Source organism: Tubulanus polymorphus, chromosome 6 (genome assembly GCF_964204645.1).
Source record: "Tubulanus polymorphus chromosome 6, tnTubPoly1.2, whole genome shotgun sequence".
NCBI lineage: Eukaryota > Metazoa > Nemertea > Palaeonemertea > Tubulaniformes > Tubulanidae > Tubulanus > Tubulanus polymorphus.
Window position 1 is genome coordinate 9,328,988 of NC_134030.1, and position 18,508 is coordinate 9,347,495.

General features: G+C 44.0%; 1 protein-coding gene across 1 annotated transcript in view; it reads left to right on the plus strand.

Moving 5' to 3' along the window:
* Positions 1–18,508, plus strand: part of LOC141907717 (uncharacterized) — a 68,302-nt gene that overhangs the window by 10,826 nt on the left and 38,968 nt on the right. Inside the window, exons 15-31 of the mRNA XM_074797454.1 lie at positions 256–420; positions 747–859; positions 1,670–1,969; positions 2,373–2,731; positions 3,391–3,592; positions 4,144–4,257; positions 4,668–4,799; positions 5,330–5,651; positions 6,123–6,399; positions 6,946–7,189; positions 8,032–9,293; positions 10,183–10,209; positions 15,163–15,352; positions 15,683–15,841; positions 16,026–16,168; positions 16,260–16,516; positions 17,044–18,287. Coding sequence (XP_074653555.1) covers positions 256–420; positions 747–859; positions 1,670–1,969; positions 2,373–2,731; positions 3,391–3,592; positions 4,144–4,257; positions 4,668–4,799; positions 5,330–5,651; positions 6,123–6,399; positions 6,946–7,189; positions 8,032–9,293; positions 10,183–10,209; positions 15,163–15,352; positions 15,683–15,841; positions 16,026–16,168; positions 16,260–16,516; positions 17,044–18,287 — 5,510 coding nt within the window. The remainder of the gene's footprint in view (positions 1–255; positions 421–746; positions 860–1,669; positions 1,970–2,372; positions 2,732–3,390; positions 3,593–4,143; positions 4,258–4,667; positions 4,800–5,329; positions 5,652–6,122; positions 6,400–6,945; positions 7,190–8,031; positions 9,294–10,182; positions 10,210–15,162; positions 15,353–15,682; positions 15,842–16,025; positions 16,169–16,259; positions 16,517–17,043; positions 18,288–18,508) is intronic.

An 18,508-nucleotide genomic window follows, 5' to 3' on the forward strand; every position in this document is an offset into this window, starting at 1 on the left:
CAAACCACGCTATATGTATTTGTCTCGTATATCCGAGTCGGGAAAATAAGATAAAAACACACCATGTAAAAATTAAATTTCAATTAAAGTTAATTAATTTTAAAATCGAGAATTTATTAATTCAAAAGATAAGTCAGGGTAAACAATGTGCATGTCAGGGAATAGTCAGGAAAAAGTCGAGGAAAAAGCAACTCATAGGCCACCCTGATCACCCCGTTTTACTCAATTGATAATCTGTTATTTACGTGCGATTAGGTGCGCCATTTGCACGACTTGTGCGACCACAGATCCGGGATTCGCTTGCCAGTGGCAGAACAACTATTCGCAATGCGGCCCGTGTGCTAGTTATTATTCATGTCCAGCATGCTATAGGCAATACAGAGACGAGGAACTCATCATTCAGTGCATTCAATGCGACAGGTACGTTCAACTCCAGATGAATTATTTGTTTTGACTTTTCGCAATACATTTGATAATGTAGGTTTGATGGAGATACGTACGTATTAATTGGCTGCCTTGGCCCCCATTCTGATATTCGATCCATTCTCACCATTAATCCAATTTATGATCGTCAAGGCTTAATATGGCAAAAATTAACTTAAGATCATAAAAGCATGCCAGACATTATAGATATTTCATCATCGGTTCTTCCATGTAATGAGAAAGAAATTCCCTATTATTTTACGTACATAGATTCATTGAAAGTTATCGTCTAAAATGATTATCTTGACTCAAAAAACTTTCAGATGGTTACATGCTATATGCGATGGATTGAAAACAGAGGAAGATGCCGAAAAGGCGTCTGAATTCGGTTATCAGTGTTTGTTTTGTCGTCCGAAGACCGGTGCTATGGGACCATGTAAGTTCATACATACCAATATGTGCACTTTTCTGTCAATGATAATGGGTCTACAATAATATCAATCCACTATTAAATTGAGTTTCACAATTTAATTCATTTTTTTTAATCCTCCTGCAATATACTTAGAGTGAGAAATTGTAAGAAGTAAAATGACATGGTGGCCATTTACCTACAAAACAGGGAAAAGTCAGGGAATAGTTGGGGAAATTTGTAGATAAGCTCAAAATCAGGGAAATTTGTTGAGATTGTTCGATCGTGTTTAAAATCTGTTTCCGTCTATGTATTGCATATTTGACTGTGTTAATTGATTGGATTCTTAGCCGATCAAGTCAGGGAAGACAATGTACATGTGTACAGTGGATCGGTTTGGCCGAGTGGTTAGAGCGTTCGGCTCTGGGAAGCCAGGTCGTGGGTTCGAACCCTGTACAATGCCGTAGTGTCCTCGGGCAAGACACTTATCTTCATTGCCTGTCTCCACCCAGGATTAAATGGGTACCTAGCCTGATAGATGACTCCTGAGCGCTTGTTAGCAGCTCGGTGTTACTTCTCCCGAGGGAGAGATGACTGATACATGTTAGAGTATAATAAAATTGGCCGGGGTAATAATACCGAAAATGTAAAGCGCTCTGAGCAGCTTGGCTGGATTTTTGCGTTATATAAGATACATATTATTATTGTTACATTCAGGGAAATAGCCAGTCAAATATAAGTGGCCACCCTGTTGAATCAATTTTTAGACACTTATGCCAAATGGGTAGAATTTTATGATCAGATAATCATGTGAACTGTCTTATGTTATTTGATTAGTGCCCATGCCGTCACCTCTTCCGTCGCCGGAGCCGATAATGCCGTCTCCTCCGCTGATGCGAGAACCTGAGCTGCCGCCGCGGCCGCATTTCATGATCGACGGCGTTCTGTTGTCGGAAGACGGTTTAGGAATGATGAAGGAGTTGATGATGGAATCGCCGAAAAAACGTCGCAAGCAACGCCGCACGGCCAGCACCGACATGTCGATTCAACAGCATCCGCAGATCAGCCGTCTGCTGTCAGTCAGCGACCGCGAAGGTTCATTCGAGATCGATGACACCGACGAGCTTCTTAAAACAGGTATGGTACTCATGACCTTTTTGTAATTTCATGATATACCAATGCCAGTTTGGATCGAGTTCCTCAGTTGTGAGTTCGAGTTAACTCTGAGTTAAGATTAGTTCATTTTCGATGTTTTAACTCGGAGTCAAATCTTAAATTACAACTGTGGAACTGGGTCCTGATGGCTTAAGTTTGAGATTTTCCCTGAGGGCCATAGTTGTGGTTTGAAATTCGACTCAATAAATCAAAGTATTGGAAATGAAAAATTAGAGAGTCAAATCTAACAACTGATGACTGGGTCCGGTCTTAATTATTCTGATTCAATAGGTTTCAGGTTGACCTTTTTTAACTGGTTTCGAAAGGCATATCCTTAATTAACTAGAAATTTCCTTATTTTGATTTGGTATGGATATTTCAATAGATATGGATGCTGAAGAAATGGCTAAAATTCCGGAAGAAGAGGCCAGTCTAATTGGTGTCGATGGCGAACCTCTGGTGAAAACAACCGACGGGGCACCCGCGATAGAAGGCGGCGTTAAAAAACGACAAAAACGCCGCCCGATCAAACCAGGTATCGGGGGCTTCTTCGCGAGGTCGCGCGGAGCCGGTCGAAGCATGTTCCGTCGAAACATGATGTCGAAATTCCCGATAGCTTCGACGTCGACGGTCGGAGAATGCGACTTCTTCCCCGGGGAGGGCGAGAAAAAACGCAAAGGTCGACGACCGGTGAAGAAAAAAGAGAAAAAGACTCTGGAGGATAATTATCCGGTTTATTTGACAGTAAGATTTGCCCTTCCATTCGTTATATGTTGTTCACAACTTTCGCGTGCCTCTGAACATTTCTTTCGCTTTGAAAATGGGTTCCGCTTGTAAGCGGCATTAAAGAGCAGGCCCAGGGTGGTCACTGACCTGGGAAACCTGGAAGACTCAGGGAATCAGGAATATTTAGAAAAAAAATTGGGGCAAACTCAGGGAATTTGACAAATTTTACCAAATACCAGGAAAATGCAGGAAATTAGGATGATGCTATTGACCAGGTGTTTCTTTATCAGTAGTTGATTCAATGGAAAATGAATGAATTGTTACATTTGAAACCTACAGATTTCTCCGATTCACTCAGGGAATTTTATGTGATGACTTGGAAAACATCAGGGAAAATGACCCCCCTATGTGCTCTTTTCGAATACAGCAATTATGTCATTTGTAGTCATATCGTCGACCTCTTTTGTAGGCAAAAAAGCGTCTACCGATGCTAATCATGCTTGAATTTAAATGAATGTAAAATTGAGGTTTGGATCATTGTGGAAATATCCTGTTGACAAATTTTTTACAACCCACACCACAGGGTCATACCCTAGCAGACTTTACTGCACCTTGATAAACTATTGGTTCATTGATCTTAAGATTAATTTTGTAAACGTTAAAATTTTCATTTTTAGGAGGCATTTTTCGGTAATGATTTGATGGATGAAAAAGCGGTGACGAAGGATGCAGACGCGATCAGTATCGCGTCCGAAGACGATCAGGACGATTTGTCGCCGTTGAAAACCGATAAATCGGACACGTTCACGTTCATTCCGTCTCCTAAACGTCTGACGTCGCAACAAACGCAAGATCACCACGAGGACATGCATAATCTAGGTTCGTTTCTTGCGGTTCGAAGTTCCCGGAAATATTTCATTACCTATCTGTGGAGCGGTGTGGCCGAGCGGTTAGAGCGTTCGATTCTGAGAAGCCAGGTCGTGGGTTCGAACCCCGTACATTGCCGTAGTGTCCTCGGGCAAGACACTTATCCTCATTGCCTCTCTCCACCCAGGAGTAAATGGGTACCTGGCCTGATAGATGACTCCTGAGCGTTTGATAGCAGCTCGGTGTTACTTCTCCCCAGGGAGAGATGACTGATACATGTTAGAGTATAAAATTGGCCGGGGTAATAATATCGAAAAATGTAAAGCGCTCTGAGCAGCCTGGCTGGATTTAGCGCTATATAAGACACATATTATTATCTTAGTTTTAGAACTACTAGAATCAGAGATTAAAAACGAAAAATTATTGAGCATTTGATAATTTCCAAAGGTCAATTTGTATACAGGCTGGTTTGAAAGGCTTACCTTTAAGCAGGAGGTTGTAAGTGATAATGTATTTCCTGCTTTTCCTCACTTATGCTTTTCCTTTTCCTCACATTTCTATAGACGATGGTGACTTGAAGGACCTGTTGCCCAGTGATTTGTTGATGCCAAGTGATCTCCCTCACGATGACGAACTGTTGGGAATGCTCGGTGATGAGCTATCTAAAGATGGCACAGGTAGTGAAGACGATTACTTATTGAAATACATTTCCAGTCATGGCGAATTTCATTTAAAAAGTCGGGAAATTTTTGTAAAATAGCTCGAAATCAGGGAAAAGTCAATGAAATTGATGAGATTGCTAGATCACAGTTTCCATGTCTATGTCTTACAAATTTGACTGTGTTAATTGATTAAGTTCTTAGAAGATCAGTAAGGGAAAACAACGCGCATGTCAGGGAATAGTCAGGGAATCAGCAAGTCAAATAAAAGCCACTCTGAAAATATGTTTTTAGGCCAGCTGTATGCTTAGCTTTTTTGCCATGATACAAATTTGTGAGAATTTAAATGCTATGGTTTCCAGATAGCTTTTGCACTGAGCATATGTCCACAAGAAATGATTTCATCGTATTTCTTGGTGTAATTTTAGAAATGGATGAACCCGTACACGGCGATGAAAAGGAAGGACCGAAAGATACATTAGCCGAAACATTTGAACAAATACTAAGTCCCAATATCGATGTCGATAAAAATCTGGACGTCGATAAAATGCTCACTGAAGGTAAGTTATCGTGCCTGTCAAGTTTTGAGTAGGTAGATTAAATTACGAATATATTTAACACATTCGTGCCGCTGATTGAATCTTATTAGTAGTCAGCCATTTGATTGCGGAGTGGGCTGGTACGGTTATAGCTCTGGTTTAAGTCGTCGAGTTCGTTGCTACTGCGATCCCTCTCATTTGCTACTTAGAGTTATCTAATATTTGGCAACAGCAGTTCTTCAGAATTCACTAATGTGTATATAACATTGACTTGAGGTACTGTGTCTTTCTGGGTGCTAAATGTGTCAATTCCATCAAATCAGAACAGCAAACAGCTGATAAAAACCTGCTAGTGGAGTACTGCCTAATGCCCGATCATGGGGTAGCCTTATTGAATGATTTTGATGACATTTGGAATGACTGGTTGACTAGAAGCTTGTCAATTCGGGTTGATCTAGTTAACGTATCTAATATGTTTCTCGGTTGTTTCGTCTTACCGGTAGGATAGTACGCATTCATCGTTGAATTATTGATCGTTTCAGGATTTCAAGGATTAACTCAGATCGACAGCAAAACCGTCGAGGATATCATCGGCGTTTTGAGTAATAACGACCACCGCCATCAAACGCCGACTGGTGCCGAAACTTCGCAGCCGGCTCCTACGCCGCCTCCGCCGCCAGCGAGTTCGGGCTTTCATCTTCCGCATCCGCTACCATCGATGGCCGGACCGTCTTCGTCCGCGATGCCGGGCCCGTCGGGTCCTCCCGGTCCCGGTGGAATGCCAGGCCCGACGCGGCCGCAACCGCCTACCAGTTTGAGCCCCTACAACCTGCCACCGCCGTCGCCTTATCACACTCCGGCTGAACTATCGAGGTACGTGTATCCGAATTAAGCCTCTCAGTGCGTCCACACCGCTGTGCGGTGTATTAATGGGTAATGAACTTTACTAGCTATATCCAATTTTCGCTCCCAGAAGTCTGAAGAATGTTTTTCGACGGAACCTGATTTTTCAAAAGTATCGAGGTAATGGAGCCTCAAACTCACTGCCTGGGGCTTTGTACATTCCGTCCTCCCTCATTTAACTGGCACATGAATCCGTTTGTTTACTGGACATCCGTTCTTAGCTACCAAAAATATAGATTAGTTCTCATGTTCTTTCTACATTCCGTCAAATCAAAACAGCAAACAGCTGGTAAAGAAACTGCTAGCGGAGTACTTCCTAATGCGTTAGCCTTATCCATTGATTTTGATGATATTAGGAATGACTGGCACATGAATGCCTTTCTTTACTGGACATCCATTTTTATTGACCAAAAACATGAATTAGTACTCTTCTTTCCGCAGCCCGCAATTCAGCCCGAATTTCCCCGAACCGATGACTCCGCCGATGTGGCAACAAGTCGAGGAAACCGAAACGGAAACTCTGTCATACAACAAACGTAACATAATGAAGTGGGAGAAAGATGAGCCGTTCGGCGACCAGGCGACGATATCGCCCGTTCTGTACGCCAATATCAATCATCCCGAGCTGAAAATCGAATATCCCGAATGGAGCGAACGAGCGAAACAAATCGCGAAAATATGGAGACGAGTTCCGACTGAACAAAGAGCGCCGTATCTGGTGAGTGTGGAAGATATTCTCGTATTATTGGTTTTTGGACTTGCTTTGTGAGACCCTTATTTTCGTTCTGCCTGTGTCTCTGTGTATGTGTCTCCGCGTGTAATGTGACTTTCAGCAACTAAGCTTTGTTGATAGTGGATCGATCTTGATGAAACTTGGGTACGATGTTAGTATGGGGGTCTAGTTATGCAGTGCAAAGAACGGACCCAGGGCGCCACCTAGTGGCAGATGTAGGCATTAAAAACTCAGTTTTCTCAGTGACATGACCTTGCTGATGACTTCATTACTGAGGAACGGGGTCAAATTTCTAAAAGTTGTCTTGAAAAAATTTAGCTATTGGTCCTAGATACAACGTATCAAAAATGCAAAGCAAACTAAGGAATAGTAATATCGGAGTTCCAGATTCGCGCCTGAGCCCGAGAACCATTGTTGCCTGTGGTTGTTTATATCTCGCCTCTTCATCATCTCCCTTGTCTTAGATTTCACCGAGGACATTGCCTCAAATGAGCATAAACTTCAACCCGTACTTTCGACATGTTTTCTTAGGCTAAAGCTCGTGAGAACAGGGCTAGCAACCGCATGCAGAAATCGCAGAAAGCCGCATGCGTCCAGGTCATGCCGCCGCCTCCACCACCGCCGAGGCAGAAAATGTCCGCCGACGAGCGTTTTCAACGCGAACAGAAAATGTTACGCGAACAAGAGCAAGAACGACAATGGAAACATTTCCAGGCGTTACGACAACAACAGTTACAAGTCCAAATGCCTCTCGGCGAGCGCCTCAACAGTCCAGGTATGTCGAGTTCAAATCCGGTTCGATCAATGAATAACAGTGAAGCTGTGTGTAAAGGTCTGGGGCCAGTTGCTCAAAAGCTAATTAAAGATAACCGGCAGATAGATACCATAGAAGCGATGAACTTATAAAGTGTCACTATGTCAACTATCCATTTGTTAACTCTTACCAACTTTTGAGCAACCTGATGTATACAACTGTGAGAAAATCTGATTTGCAAGCCTGTGAATGAAAATTACAAGATGAGGTAGAGCTCAATCTTGGTACCATATTTGTTGGCTTGTATCTCGACCTATTTAAGCCTGTTCGGTTCAATAGCCGGAATAAGGTAGCGTGATGAACGTCGGCAATAATACGAAAACTTAGGCCAGTTTCCAACTTGAAAAATTCCCACTTAGGGACAGAAAAATATTTGAAAATGGGACTCAACACTTACTAACTCAAGCATTTGTACATGTCATACATACTGTGTCTGTTCACTTCTTCTGAGACCACTTACCTTTGATGATACTGAGGGTTACTGCATATCTATGATAGCAGTTGGCTGTCGAGCTTGCAATGTCTTCTCAGATACTTGATTTCATAGAGTGAAGATTTGGCAGCCTGAATTGTGTGTTATTAAGACATTTCTTCTGTCTTGCATCTTCACGATGCCACTAGTTGTAGTTAATGTGTATTCATTTCAACGACTCCCCGTAGAGACACTGCTAAACATTGGTGTTATACAATAATCAGCTTTTGACTATTTTCAAATCAGTGCGATCTTGTATTTTGATATTTGACTGCTGTAGAAAGTACAATTTGGTGTTAGTTGATTAATCAGGTTTTTTGGTGATTTACAGGAAGTGTTGGTGCTGAAAACACGGGTGCTATTACCCCTGATGGTCAAACACCGACTTCTATATGCGGGACTGTTACGACGAGCTCCAGTCCTCCCATGGGAACTAGTCCGAGCACTTGGAGCGAAGGCGGAGATTCGTTTACGATGGGTCCACCTCCGGCTGGTTCTACGACGCCGCGTCCACCGACGACGCAATCTTATGACCCGTACGCGCAGGCGCCGTCGACGCCCAGACCCGATCCGCAGGGGCAGTTGGCACAACCTCCGCCACCCGAGAACGGCATTCGCCCGTCGATGGTCGGTCCGCGTATGATGCACCGACCGGAAGGATTCCCCGGCGCGGGCATGCCGCGACCGCCTACGCCCCAGGATCCGTATGCACGGCCACCGGGAACGCCTAGACCCGAACCGATCGGTCAACCGCGACATCCCGAAGAATCATTCCAGCGACCGCCGCACGGCGAAATGGGCGTGCGGCCGCCATTCGGAATGCGTGTACCTCCCGGTATGGGTCAACGCCCGCCGGGAGATCCGTTCCGCAATCGCGCGATGTCTGTTCCCGGCGAGCCTAACGTGGGTAACCAGTTTCCACCGGGGCATCCGCGTACGCCAGAAGCGTTCATGCATGGATCGCGCGAACAGATCGGCCAGATACCCGGCGCGACGCGGCCACCGTTTCCTCCGCGACCGCGAATGATGGGACTGCAACGATCGATATCCGACCCATACGGCCAACAAGTACGAACGCCGAGACCGTCCGATCCGTATGCCCAACAACCGATGACTCCACGACCGAGCGACATGTTTCCGCGTCCGCCGGTTTCGGAGCCGTGCAGCCCGGGCGGTCGCGCGCCTGGTGAACATTACGGTCCGCCACACGTTCATCAACAGTTTAACCAGCCCGGCGCCCCGCCGCCATTCCAAGACAATTTCAATCAGTCGCCGTCGACGCCGCATCCAGTGCCACCGGCGACGCCGACCGACCCGTACGCGAAACAACCTCAAACGCCGCGACCACCGCCGGATCACTTTAGTCCCACCGACCCGTACGCGCAACCTCCGCAAACGCCGCGTAGCGTCGACAGCTATTCGCAACCGGCGACGCCGCGTCCGACCGATCCGTACGCGCAGGCGCCACCGACCCCGCATTCTGATCCATTTTCCGGCGGTGGTTCCGAACAGGCCGGTGGATACAACGCCAATCTGCAGCATATAATCACAACGGAAAAACAACGTTTCATGGAAGAGGAAACGCCTCAAATGGTGAGTAGATTCTTCAGTCGTCGGTATAACAATGAAATATTATCCAGTATTCAGGGTTACTTTAATCGATTAGTTTTTAGCTTAAGCTTAGTCAGGCTTGAGGGGTAAACTCAGCGTGCGCCATAAGCTGGAATTTTATAGGGGCTGCATTAACACATCGTGGCTGCTGAAGTTACTAAGCTTTCGATCCCCTTAAAAAGGTACAAAACAATTAAGCTTAATATTGGTGTAATCTTCTAGTTTTCACTATGTAACTCAATAGGCCTATATTTCAAAGCAATAGTCTCAGCAGAGAGTTCTTGCAAAAAGAAAATATACTAAGAAGAGGCTCATTAATGGGTGCTGAGTGAAATAGTAGATATAGTCTATTAAGAGTTATGGGGGGGACTTTTCAGAGGCTGGGGTGTCCCTATCACCTTGCCATTTAAAGAAAACATCTATCACAATATTTTATATTTTCATACTTTCCTGGCTGATCTCTTCTCGGTATAGATATAAGCCGCAATCACGCAGAGACGAGTTGGCCCGGGCCAAATTGGCTCAGATCAGGCCCAAATAAAATTTGGCCCGCCTATTTAGGGAGAGCGTTCACACGCAAATCAATCTCTCAATACTAAACAATGCGTAAAGTAATCACTTCCGGAACCAGTTGCAATTTACATGCAAGAATTCGTCCTTGAATAAGAATTTGACCGGTGCTGAAATTTGGCATGGACCTGGTCAGTCATTTTAGGCACGAACCAAAAACGCTCTCGGGTGAACGCGGCTACCATTTCATTCCTTTCAGTCATTGCCGGATTCAGAAATTGTTTCATTCGTCGTTTATGATTTTATTTCGGTGTATATCGCTTATAATCTTTTAAATTTGAGATATCGATTGTGTTTGCAGGATTCGCATTCCCGCGTGTTATCGCGGGTAAGTTTTATCATTGATTACTTTTTTGTTTTGTTTCGATGCATCGTGGCAGATTTTTAGAATGTTTGTTATCTTCCTTCGCGGGGTTTGATATATATATATATATATATATATATATATATATATATATATATATATATATATATATATATATATATATATATATTTATAGGCCTAAGTCTTGTTAGCGTGTATGCGGGTGCTTACTCCGTGTCTGTGAAGTTTGGTACCTAGGTGTTTATTCTGAATTCCGGATGCCGGCCGCAGCGTTCATACAGGCAGAGTCAATACCTAGCTTAACTCCCCTTAAAGTTTTCAATTGTGTCTGGTTTCCATTTTCCCAGGGTTTCAATTAATTGCACAAAATTCATGTTTTTTGGATGTAAAATTGTACAAAAAAAACCTCTAGAAATAAAGTTCCGTTTTCGATAACACATGGACAAATTTGGTATCATTCGAAAGCTATCTGCCTTATACTCAGCTGCTGTAGTTGTTTTGAACCCTAGCCATGTCTTATCAGATGTTAGGCAAACGAAATGACATGGAAGACGTTCGAAACCCTCAGGTGATGGGTGTTGACATGAACGTTTGTACGTCTAAAACCCAAAGAGAATGGCCGCATTAGACGTAAACATGTGCCCGAAACCTTTAAGGGGTTGATAAGAATTTAAGAACAATTGATTAAGATGTGGGGCCATGAACAACAAACAGTTGCTTGATCACCTTGTGAATATCATCAACATATTCATATTCATATGACACTAAATACTTCATCTAAATTCTGTATTTTGCACAATACTAAGATAAAAAACCCACTAGGCTCATAGTAGGTTTTTATCTTATTATCCATTCACTATAACCTTAGAGTGTGGTTATTGTACTATTTCGGTACTGTATCTAAAATTGGGCGATTTAGATTTAAAATACGCAAATTAACAGAGATTAAAGAAAAACCCAGTGCTATTAAGAAAAACTAACAGAATGTAGTGACGCTTCAACTCAATTCAATGAGCCATTTCCAAAACTGTCACTAGTTTCTCTTCATAATTGCGGGTCTTTCTTGAATCTTTCATGAATTTTTTTTATCTTAAAATAGGGATTTTCCCTGTTATTTATTTGGCTGGTAAATTTCGTTTGATTTTTTGATTGAGTGTCCCTTACAGACCCACCACACCTGTCGGGAGCGAAACGAATAATTGGCAGTCACTTGTGTTTAGAAACGGAACCCTATGATATATTAAGATGCTTATTTGCTGGCAATGTCTTTTGGTTTTATGTCAGGCATAGGCCTATATATTTAGATTTAAATCCACGCTACTTTCAGCCTAACATGGTGTCGGGTATTTCGCAAGAGGTCGGACCCCGTTTAGGGAAGATCGTTTGTTGTTTCGTCTATGTTGTTTTTTGTTTTTCCTGCCGAACTGGTAATCACTAAAAACTGCCCCGAAAGTCTTAATCGTTTAAAATACCAAACGTCAATATCCCGTGTCTTAAAATATTTAACTGGCTTCGTTGAAATTTGTGATTATTGTTTCCGACCATTTGTGAATAACGCCTAGATTCGTTTACTTGTCGTTTTCTATCGTCTTTTCGGTTTAATATCCTTTTCTCGTTTCATTTCGATGCATGCCGTATTAATTAGCTACGTTCGTAAATGATCAAAATCAAGAATTTTTTGTTATATTTCATTTTCATATTTGATTTTATGCGAATTTTTAGTAGTGTTTTCTATATATATCTATATACGTTAAACCCCGCACTGAATTTAAAAAACTAGATAGACTGGTCGCTCATTAGCCCATTAGAGCTCAGGAAATTCGCTATGTAGTGTCTATTACTCCTCAGAGAATTCAAGGGAAAATCCACATTTATCCACATTTATCACGATACAGAATCAGCTCATTTCCAGTTGATTTTCATATGTAACAAGTTCGTGTTATTTTGTATTAAACACATGCTTTCATATGAAACTAAGATTTGATAAGGTGGGCCACCAAAATCATTACCTTTGGCCCCTTATCCAGAGTAACTTATGAGCATTCGTACTCAAAATACTCAACAATTTCAAATAATAGGAAGATGTCGATTTCCGTACGGAATTTTGACGTCTTGGGTGTCTAGTTTATCATAAGCTATTGGTTTGAATCGCATTATTTACCGTTTCTGTCTAGCAGATGAAAGATATTGATTTCTGTACGGAATTTTGATGTCGTGGGTACCTCGTTCATTCTGCGATATTGGATTCGAATCTCACCGTAACTGCTATTGTGTAGCAGACAAAAAAGGGTCAGGGCCGAGTCAGGGTGGTCGAGGAGTAATAGGCAGGGCGGATGTGGTTGCCTTGAGGGCTAATAATAGGTTTTAAGTGAATCAACTATCATCTTAAGTAACAACTCGTGTTAAAATCTTTCCGAGAAAACTCCGAAATCCCTCCCGTATCGCGTGTACTACCATTTTGCGATGATCGTTTCTAAACTTCTTTTTCTCTTATGTTTTTTCATTCGCCGCTGTCACATCCTCCATTTGCCAAACATTCCCACCGCACACCGCGTCTTTACATATTACAAAAACGTATAAACCACGTACGTAGCTTGAGCATATATTCAGTCGGCGCCTGTCGTTCCTGGGTCTGAAGGCGACCCAGACGCCGACACCGCCGCCAACGACCCCGGCAGCCTCTACCACCACTGCTGACCTTGCTCGGGTAAGTGTGGCATGCGACGACTAGTGCGATCTAGGCAGATTATCCATCCATGTCCGTCGTCTTCGTGTTTTTATAGGGGACGCGCCACGGCGTTTAGTTCTTGCGGGGTGGCCAATGACCTGGGAAAACTCGGGGAATCAGAAAATTCGAGAAAAAATCAGGGAAAACTCGTGGAAATTAACAGATTTCACCAAAAACAAGAAAATTCAGGGAATTTGGACGATGCTCTTGGCCACGTGTGTCTCTATCAGTATGTGATTCTATGAAAAATGAATGCATTATAAAATTCAAACATAGAAATCTCTGATTCACGCGGGGAATTTTGTGTACAACACATGGAAAAATCAGGAAAAACTCGAGGGATTTGTTAACGGGTAGTAAGTGGCCACCCTGTCCGATAGATACAATTCGCCAGCATTTCCTCATCTCAATTTGCGGATTCACTAAACACCGCGCCTTATCATCTGCGCCGATCTTTGGTAATCGTAGTCTTCGAAATTACCGATTACCAGATTACTGGGCGGACTCGACATGGATGGAAATAGTAAGCATGCCACCGTCACTCTCTGTTAGGTTATTCAGTTGCTTGTTTCCCACGTGTCATTATTCATAACAATATACGTGTACGCTTGCTCTCTCTCTCCCGAGCTGTCCGTTCATCATTTATACTAGGTTGAACCAAAAGATCGAGTAACTTCACCGGTCTTCGATCTGTTGCGTAGATCGTACTGATATCCTTACAGCACATTAGTGTTCGTTAGTTCTGTAAGCTGAATTTCGAACTCGATCTCGAGACCCTTCCAGAAGAGAGCGTCGCATCTCTTGTCGAACAAAACCACACGTGATTATTGTCTTTGTCGGTATCATCGGAGGAGATGCCAGGTTCCGTAAACCGCGCTGTATTAGGCCCTCGAAGATACAACTATACTATTTCATTATTTCGAATTTAGTTCATGTTTTAACGGAAACTGTGACATTTCTTCTGATGATATCGTCGTTATCCGAATAACACATTCGCTGTCGACTGGAAATCTCGTACTTTCCGGTCCTGCCATCGTCGCCTGTACGAGTCATCTTCTGATCCGTCTGTTTCGTAGCTCAGATTTACTCATGCTGACTAGAATGACACAGCGTTCCGGATTGGCTGAAAATTTCGAACAAACCGTGCTTCATTCCCGTTGCTCATTGGTCGAATATTGAACGATGGCTGAGTATGTTTTAGCTCTTGTCGCAAACTACGAGATAACCCCCAGTAGCGACTAGGCATTGTAGAACTAAGGTGACAGCGAAGGTTTTAAATTGCAAAGGGCAAATTTCAGTTTTCGTAGCTAGTCGGAACTAATCGAATGCACTCGGTTTGGTCATAACATATTTCACAGTGTTCGGCATCTTGGAATTAGGTCCGAACTACAGCGACCGGTTCTCAATCCCGTGGTTGACTATTTCGGGACTATAGTTCCGACTAACTGACATTCGATTTCATTTAGTCCGACTAACTCCCAATAACTGAAGTTCGCCTAGGCGATTTGATGATGTCGTAGGGAGATTTTTACGAAGGGAGCCGTCTTTTCTGGAAGAGTCTACGAAGAAGAACTTTACAAAGCTTTTACGTTAAGATATCATTTCTAGTCAGGATAGATATGTACTTGTTATTCAAAACGATATAGTGCATGTCATTCGATCAATACTGCCACGTAGTTGAAAACAAATTAGGTGCGTAGTTCATATGTAATTAGACTGTGCTTGCAATGTAACATGCTTGATGAGACCCGAGAAACAACTGCGGAAAATCATAGTCTCGCAAGTTAAAACGCCCGATGATACTAAATGCATGCTGGAGAAATTACCTGCACGAATAGACAGTTTTACTAGTGATGCGACGCATCTGACCATAAAAAAGGTCAAATTGCTTGAAGGTCCTAGCTCAATACGCAGGAATCATTCTTGCCTATTCTGTATGGTTAATAGCGAGAATAGTTTTTGCACCACAAACCCGAGCTTTGATTATTTATTTATTCAAGATATGGCGTTGACTGGTTATCTTTCCGATCGGGTTCGAATGCAAATGGAATTTCACTGCTTTCTCAGGAAGATTGCCGAATATTTTAACTATTCTGAGATAACAAACAACTAACTGCATGATTGTTCAATTACACCATATACAACTACGATATGACTTTTTCAACTATCGATTTCACGCGCGTGCGTCTTGCTAGAACAATCGTTAAACATATTTTTTTCGTAACCAGGGGGCGATGTCTTCCGATCCCGAGGCGCAGAAGCAGGAAATTCAACGGCAACAGCTGCGCGAGTTGCTCGCCAAACAGACGAAGCAACGCCAGAAGCACAAACAAGAGGAACAGGAGCGAATGTTGCGCGAACAACAGTCTCAGATGCCGCTTCGTCATTGGTCCGGACAAGACGACATTCCTCAACAAGGTAAATGACAATGCCGTGCTATCGAAATTGGTTTATACAAAACTATAGCTACTTTATGATTGTTATTTGGGATTCCTTGACCCCTAGAACATACGTAGGTTTAGACACCTTGATCAAACCCCAATTTACCTAATAACGTATATATTTTAACATGTCAACATCCCTTCTGAGTATATCTAATTCTATTACATATATATTCATACAATAATTGGGGGGTCTTTCATAGGGATGATGGTAGAAACATTTCCATTTGAATATATTTCGGGTTGTGAATCATAGTGAACTAAATCTACTAGCCTACAATATGTTATGTATTGCCTTTCATTGCAGGGGTACCTCAGCCGGCTTTTACACCTCCTGGATCTGAAGCCGGACAGCAAGGATTCCCGGCACCACCACATGGTCAGTATGGCGGACCGAGGCCGCCAACATCGGAACGTTGGCATGACCAACAAATGGTACGAATGCCTCATCCTCAAATGAGACCAGGTCAGTACATATGGATCACTGAGTTTCCAGTTTTGCCGTAAGTCGGCTTCAGAGCCCAGTTTCACAAAAAAGTGATGAATCCAGTAAATTTCTTCATTAATCTAAAAATCCAGTTGATCATTTCTGTGTGACCGGGGTCTGGCATGAATAGACTTCCATTGATTTTGTCTGTATCTCATTTTAGATATGCAAGGATTTCCTCCGCGTGGCCCGCACCCCGACTCCATGAGGCCTGGTATGCCGGGCAGTGAATGGCGACCACCTAGACCACCATTCCCAGGTTCACCCCGAGCACCAGGACAGTACATTGAACTTCGCCATCAACAAGTGAGTTTATCAATCGACAGAATTTTTAGCTTTGACTGTGCTTCGTACCAATTTTTCGTGTAAAAAAAAAAAATTCAAATCTTTTTTCTAGCAAATGTTCCATGAAAGAATACGACATGCGGCTCCCAGTGGACCGCAACAACGTTCACCCAGCCAAACACCAGGCGGCGTAAGGATGGCGCATCAAAGTTCTCCGCGGCATCCGTTTTCACCTCAACCGCAAAGTGTGGCGCCCCCATTTCAACAACAACAACAAGCGTCGAATCCTCCAACTCCGACCAGTGAGGCGCGTTTACCGAGTCAAACTCCGACAACCGGAACAGTTACCACAACGGCTTCAACACCGACGTAAGTTTCGTCTATGCTGGCTTTCAATTTACACTTTCAGCGCTTCTACACCGTGGTGCGGTGTACAAATTGGTGATTGACTTATCTAGTACACTGACTGCATCGTGTTGTATCGACATATGAATTATTAGTTATCATCTGAATTGAAAGATTGCAGCATCTGTTTAACTAAGAGATAGTGAAATATAAGTAACTAGTGATATATCGCAACACATTATAGCGGTATGCCCATTATTCAACAGACTTAGGTAGAATTTTTTTTTAATTTTCAAATTACCTCCAGCACTTCTGGGCAAGTTTGAATTGTTGTCCTCATTGAATGTATGAAGTAACCAATGTCAATCAAAATTTAAGTTGTGAAACTTGGCCCTGGGAATTAATAAGTTACTGAAAGGGTTAAAGAAACATTTCTTTATATCCATCTTTATCAGCAGAAATATTTCCCCTTTCGTAAAATGAAATGGGATGTTGCGTCAGATTTTCGCTCCCCGAATTTTAACGGTTGATTTTTTTTGGTTTCTATACAGTCACCCGCCGGCGAAAGCGGACGATCACGACCATCACAAAGAACCCGACTTGGACGATCTTCTCGGCGCCGACGGTTCGTTCAACTTGTTGGAATACGCCGACCCTGACCTCGACGAGGAGCACGACAAATCGATGTTCGACGAACACCTCGGCATCATGAACGACCAGAAACCCGGCGAAGACGATAAACTCGATAAGATCGACAAGAAAGACCTGCTACCGGCGAGCGATGAGAAGAAAGCGAAAAAGGAAACCGGCGAAACGACCAATCGGGATGAAGCTGGTGGCTCAAAAGCCTTACCCGAACCAAAAGACACTGCCAATAACGATAAGAAAACGATCGATTGTAAAAAAGAAGAAGTCGCCGAACCCGGTCCGGATAGCGTCGGATCGGCGAAATCCAAGGAGATGCAAAGCCCGATCGGCGGAATGAAATCCGTTTCGTCGACGAGAACGAGCCCGGACATGAAGTCGCCACTCACCGTTCGGTCGCCACTCGGCGTCGTCACGACGTCGCACAGTCCGCTCGCGAGTCCGATCGGCAGTTTGATGCAGATGTCTCCGCGACCCGGTTCGCAGACGTCGTCGCCGTATCACCACTCGCAGCAGATGTCACCGCGCGTCGTCAGCGCGCCGCCGTCACCGTACGCCGGTGGCGCGCCATATGCCGATACTGCGTCGACGCCGGGCACGCCGACGAACACGTCGCCGATGATGTCGCCGGATCGGACTGGCGCCGCGCACCGGTCGGTCACCGATCCGTTGCATGTTCAAACGTCGCAGACCGGTCCAACCGTTCTTTCGCAGGCGCTCAACTCTCCGTTGAAAGTATCGACTGCCTCGGATCACGTTGTGCGCATGCAGATGATGCAACAGCGCATGGCGTCGGGTGGCATGCACCCGTTCAAACCCCCGCTGCCGGTGTCGTCCAGCAGTCAGCAGCAGTCGCCGCTCGGCAGTCCCGGCGCTCAGCGGCAACTGTCTCCGCACATGATGATGGGGCCGCAGCAGCAGCACCCGATGCACGGGCACCCGCACGGGCAGCAGCCGCCGCCGGGTATGTACCCGCGAGGAATGCCGCCGGCGACGCAGGCGTTGCAGGCGCGGTTGCCGAACCAACAACAGCAGCAGCCGAGAATGATGGCGCCGATGAGTCACCCGAGAATGATGCAAGGCCCGCCGCCGCACATGATGCAAGGACAACGACCCCCGATGATGGGTAAACCTTCACCGACTTCGAGCGGTAAGCTGAAAAAATGAAATTCCGTACTCCTCATTGAATGCGATCGTCATCGACTAAGCATTACACGTATAGGACAAGCTGTATAACCACTGACCAAGTGGACTAGTTCTCTTGGTCTACTGGTTAACACAGCTGGAAAACATAGGGAACTTGTGCTTATTCCCTTCCGACATATGTTCTCCACTATTGTCATCAGAACATTACAACTTTAAAATATTCGT